This window comes from Pinus tabuliformis, chromosome 6 (genome assembly GCF_031772625.1).
Source record: "Pinus tabuliformis cultivar Carrire ecotype Pingquan chromosome 6, CPIR1, whole genome shotgun sequence".
In the NCBI taxonomy this organism is placed as follows: Eukaryota; Viridiplantae; Streptophyta; class Pinopsida; order Pinales; family Pinaceae; genus Pinus; species Pinus tabuliformis.
The window spans coordinates 42,751,145-42,757,144 of NC_142292.1; the positions used below are offsets into that span (position 1 = coordinate 42,751,145).

Genomic DNA, 6,000 nt, shown 5'->3' on the forward strand with positions numbered 1-6,000 from the left:
AGGGGCAAATGACAACCACCAAGGTGAAGTAAAGAAATAAGAACACAACCAATAGTGGTATGCAATCCAATTTCAACCTATGATCCATATTAGAATGCCTTCAAAATTACATGAAAACACTTGAATGCAAAAATGGTCAATGTACCTCATAATAGATGATCCACCTTCATCGAATGAGTAGGTTGGAACAATGAATGTACTGAAGAAGAATAGGAAAGAGGCATTTAAGGCTAGCTATATGTGGATCGTGGTAGGGGCTACTAGATAGCAAGCTGCATCATAGGAGAAAAATTTATCCTAGGGTTACCCATGTATGTTGGTGAGTAATAGGACCTACCAAGGTAAAACGTGGGATGCCTATAATCAAGGTAGTTACAAGGGTTTGTGCAAAAGGGTGTTAGGGAAAGGCAAGATGCCCATGATACAAAGGACTCGTAAGCCCTAAAATTCCCTTGTAAGATATCTCTAGGAATCAATACATCTAAACGAATGTGTTATACATGGCGTCTCTAGGATTGTAATGATGGGTGGATCCAACTAGTAAACAAACTACAAAATAATAGTCTCAATAAAGCATAAGAAATGTGATAGTAAGGTTCGAAGGAAGCCAATAGTAAAATGGATAAATTATCCTCTTAACATACAATCAAACCAATTTGGCTTGTCATACATGTGTTAAGTCCATTTCATGATGAAAGGAATCAAACTAAGTGATGTCAAACACCTTCCCTCTCTCTCTCACACACACACATGCAAGGGGTTATACACCCACTCAGGATTGAACCTACGCAATTGGCATGGTTGTACCTTGTCCCAACCACTAAGACACCATGCAATCCCATGCTAGAAAGGTGATGCCATCACACCTCCCATGGTAATGGTGATATATAGAAAAACAAAGGTGAAGTAAGCATTGATAATCCTCCAACAAAAGACGTTTTTCCATATGACCATAAAGCTCAATATCGAGTGAAAATGAAACCTAAGAAGGATTTCAAGCTAGATGTGAAACTATCCGTATCAAATTTTGATGGGGCTTCTAATGGAAAACAAGGTCAACTTTATAGTCTAAAAGCCTATATCAAGACATAGTCAAACATGTTAGAGGCCAACAAAACTATGGCCTTGAAGTTTGCATTGAGCAACCTCCAATTGGCACCTTGGATAAGGCTATTGTCCAAAAGCAATACTACCCTTTAGGATACAAGGACGCATTGTTGACAACGTGACTCCAACTTTGGCAGTTCTCAGATCAGTTTGTGCAATAGTGCATTGAAATCTTCAAGAACATGCCCATCAAGCTCAATGGAAGAGACTCTGAAGAAACTCTCTGTGTGAAGTTCATTTACAGGCTTATTGCCTCATTTAAGGAAGGAACTGGAGCTTTTCTCTATTACCTCCTTAGAGCACACTTGTCAACTTGTTTCCAAGGTAGAAGCTAAGTTGTGTAAAACCAATCCTATAAGTTAAAAGAAGTCAGCTTCCTCTTCTCAACCCTTTGCCACTTCCAAGTGCCAAGGCAATAATAGTGGATAGAATGCAAATTCTCCCAACACAATACTTGCCACTAGAACACAAAAGAAGCAGCAACATTGCTCCTAATTAAGGATGTATACGCATATTGATGATAAGGGCAAGATTCTTTGGCCCAAGATCAGTGAGAAGGCTCAGTCACTCCTTGCTGAAAAACAACAACTCTCTAGAGCTTCCAACATGGACATCACCAACCCATCTATAGCATATTTGCACATGGTTTTAATGGCCAAGAACTACACAAGTGATGAGGAAGCAGTGTTTGGCCAAAAGTGCTATAACAAGGATAGATTAGCCTCTATCTTGATGGAAATGCCAGCCAGAAGAATCTGTTGTCCCAACAGTTGGTAGAAGATTTGAAGTTGCCAACTATACTTTACGCCCAGTGTGCATCTCATCACTCAAAGTGTTCCATCATAGTTGTTCTGACCTGCTTCTGGGCAGGGCATAGCATTCAGCAAAAGATGCACAATACGATGGCTACTTACTACACTTACAAGTTGCACAAGGATAATAAGATATACAGAGACATTTCCACTTCCTTTACTATCCCACCTAAACATTTCAGCAACTTGTTAAATAGGCCACTCTCGAGTCTCAACAAATTCATGCCGTTTTGTGTTGTTCATCAAGTCAAGGAAGACAACAAAGGGAAGTTATCTCCCTCTAATAAACAATGGATCACTGGCTCAACACAGATGTCTTTGAAGAACCAAAGGGTTTACCTCCCCTTTAGAACATGCAACATTCCATTGAGCTTTTCTCGGATCTTCCCTGCCCAACTTCCTACATATTACACCTCACCTGAGGAGAGTGCAAAAATCAAGCAGAAAATCACACATTCAATGGAGAATGGAAAGATCAAGCCTAGCGCAACCTCTTGTAGCTTTTATACCTTGGTGATTCCCAAGAAGATTCAAAAGAAGTGGTGTCTCTGCATAATTTGCAGGACCCTCAAGAAGGTCACCATAAAGAACCAGTACCCAGTGCCCAGATTGATGACCTTCTTGATCAGTTGAAGTAGGGAAAATATTTCACTAAGCTAGACCTTGTATCAAGCTTTCACCAAGTTCAGTGGAGCCCAATGACATCTATAAGACAGGAATCAAACCCAAGTTTCGTTTCTCTGAGTGGCTGGCTATACCTTTCAGCCTCACTAATGAACCTGCCACTTTCATGAGGATCATCAATGACATCTTGGTAAGTTCATAGTGGTTTACTTCGAATATATTTGGTTTTTGGCAAAACTTAGTCAGATCATTTGCAGCATGTTAGCACGGTTTTGGAGCTCCTCTGCCAACACAAGTTGCAGGCCAAATGAAAAAATCCTTCTTCAGATAGACTTCTTCCAATGTCCGGGCTTTGTTATTGTGGAATGGAATTGATAGAAAGATAATCAGGCCAAAATAATCAAAATCCCAGTAAGTGCATATATTGCAGGGCTAACTACATCAATATGGCAGAATGGAGTATAATAAGTGTTCTAAAAAAGGCTCGGCTCAAGATAGAACGGAGAATAATATCTACAACCTCTCTCCTGCTATGTATTCCTTTTTGGATCCCTGAACGAAAATGGTCACAGAAAAATAGGTTTTTCATCATCCATGGTGATTCATGTTTCCAATAGCCCCTATTGAAAACTCTATGTTATCATTAATCTGCTGATGTACATGAGGACACAACTTGAAGAAAATCAAAAGCAAAAGATGAGCCAAAGATAAAAATAGAACTGAGCCGTTTTAAACGAAGTCTAAAATTTGAAGCTAGATCTGTTTTTAGAAAAAGCAACTTGAAGAGAGTTTTCCCTGTACTCCCTAAAATCATGCATATGGCTTTTAATCATTATAAATAATAAAGATGGATGCAATTTGATCATTTTCGACAGTCAGAAGGAAGTTGTGCATTTTACATGCAGAGTTCAAAATCTAGTTTTCCAGGATACACTTTCAAACCACTCTCTCTTTGAAACACACAGCCCCTTACCTTTCATGCTGACATTCTATCGGGATGAAAAATAATCAATCTAGACAGTGTTAAACTTCCTTAAAGCCTCAACTCCCTTTGAAGCCCAGTCTGAAGCTGCTTCAAGGCACCAAGTATGTAGTGAGGAACCCCTATTAAAACATCCTCCTTTTGATCTCCGTGATAATTTTGAAATTACAAAAAGTAGGCCATTAGCTAGAAAGACACACAGCCCCTTGCCTTTCATGCTGACATTCTATCGAGATGAAAAATAATCAGTCTAGACAGTGTTAAACTTCTTTAAAGCCTCAACTCTCTTTGAAGCCCAGTCTGAAGCTGCCTCAAGGCATCAAGTATGTAGTGAGGAACTCCTATTAGGACATCCTCCTTTTGAACTCCATGGTAATTTTGAAATTACAAAAAATAGACCATTAGCTAGAGAAAACAAATGCTCTTGTAGTGAACGAATAAATGATGTGATATTCCACCCCATCAATCAAGAAAACCAGCAAATATATTACCAGGTAAGCCATGCATATCATTAATGGCCATACTCCGAAGCTTTAACTTGAAATTTTGTCATCTGATTTTGTACAATGAATTGGCATCATACAAACTTGTGTAATCAGTTATCATACCGCGATAAGTCCAGTTGAGGCCCAAAGCACTATCACAGCTGCAAAGCCCAGTCCCCCAACAGCGAGTTTGTCATCAGTCTTTTCCCACTGCCAATACATAGAAACAAAAGTCACCGGTCAATTCATGTTATTGAACCTGAACAAAACCTAAAGCCTCTCATTCCCAAACTGTGTAAAAGATACTCGTCAACTATGAAGAAAATTGCCTGCCTTCAAACTACCAAAATAACCAAAAAAAAAGATAAAATCACAGCAACGCCAATGCAATAATGGTGATAAAGGCCATGCTACACACTATTAGTTTTAGCCTTTATGGCCCATGTATGTTGTGTGCGCATGTAAAATGACTAGATTTGGATTGGTTTATCGCTGGAACCACTGAGAAGACATTAATTTGAAATGTTTTGCCAACTGTACTTGCTTTAAAGAATAAAATGCTGACTTACAGCCTCTTGAACAGGTTTGAGGGCATCCGTCAATGGCTTCACTGGATCAGTAGAGGTCTCCCCAGTAGCCATTGCAATTACTCTGCCTCTCCTTTTACCTTCAGACAATTATAGAGCAATACAACTACATTAGAACAATCAAAGTCTCCCCAACTATGGAGTCTCATATTTATACACATTTGATGGAATATTGATAGTTAATGGAATTGGATATGTGCATGAGAATGATTGATTACCTAGGCGAGTGGATGATGTAGAAGAAACACCAGGCTGATCTGAACGGCATCTCAAAGCTGGCAGAGAAACCACGTGAGGCGAACAACGACTAGCCAATCCTCCTGCATTGCTCAATAGCCCATGGGCGGACAGTTTGGGCAATACGCTAGTTGCAGCTGAAGTGCTTGCCATTGCCAGCCACACTGCAACACAAACCAATTGTTTAACGCCACAAGAATTGGAGACTCGAACAACCGAGCAGAACCCAATCCATATATCAAAGAAAATCTCTTACCCAAGTGACAAGAAGGGATTACTCTGCAGCGGGTAAAGGCCGTTGGGTTATCAGACTGATGAAGTGGAAACTCAAAACGCGAAAAGAATGAAAGAGTAGGAGCGATAGATTGGGATTGGGTTATCCTGCCATCCACCACACAATCCAAACTTCCAAAACTATTTCATGCACCATTTCTGCCCTTCTAAATGCCTATTGGAGTATCATGATCATTTTGTGATTATTTTGTCTACCTGGAAAGTCAAAATGTATATGTTATTCTTAAAAGAATAGAAAAACAAAGTTAAGCTTTATTTTTAATTTAAATAAAAAGAAAAAAGAAAATGAATTTTGTTTATATCATATATAAAATATTGATATTGAGTTTAATTTGGGTGGTGAAGAGGTGAAGTTATTATCTTTCTTATTTAAATTTAAATTAATTCTGTGAAAGGATTATTTCATGAATTTATTAGGGATGGGAAGATATCAAATTTATGGGGGATTATTTATGAACCTGGAAGTATTTTCAGGGTTTTTTAAAAAACTTTTCTTTTATAAAATAGAAATTGGCAATATTGTGAGGTTCATATTTTCTCATTTTTTTATGGACAAAAATTGGAAATTGGCAATACTATGAGGTTCATATTTTCTCATTTTTTTATGGACAAAAATTGGAAATTGGCAATACTGTGAGGCTCATATTTTCTCTTTTTTTATGGACAAAAATTGATTTATTATAAGGCAAAGGGAGGTTCAAATTTATATTATAAATATAATTTAAATTCAATAATTAAAAATATTAAATTCACTTTTTATTTGCAATGGAAAATAAATTTATAAAATTTCAAGAAATCAACTAATCACAACAATCTAAAGGGGTATTCAAACCTATATTAGGAATACAATTTAAAATTCAATTGTTAAAAAC

General features: G+C 37.8%; 1 protein-coding gene across 1 annotated transcript in view; it reads right to left on the reverse strand.

Moving 5' to 3' along the window:
* The window catches only part of LOC149257129 (protein CURVATURE THYLAKOID 1B, chloroplastic-like), a 54,257-nt gene extending 48,973 nt beyond the window's left edge, over positions 1–5,284 (reverse strand). Inside the window, exons 1-4 of the mRNA XM_089413633.1 lie at positions 5,091–5,284; positions 4,816–4,998; positions 4,580–4,677; positions 4,134–4,220 (exon numbers count right to left, since the gene is read on the reverse strand). Coding sequence (XP_089269759.1) covers positions 4,134–4,220; positions 4,580–4,677; positions 4,816–4,987 — 357 coding nt within the window. The 5' untranslated portion in view covers positions 4,988–4,998; positions 5,091–5,284. The remainder of the gene's footprint in view (positions 1–4,133; positions 4,221–4,579; positions 4,678–4,815; positions 4,999–5,090) is intronic.
* Positions 5,285–6,000: the final 716 nt, after the last annotated feature.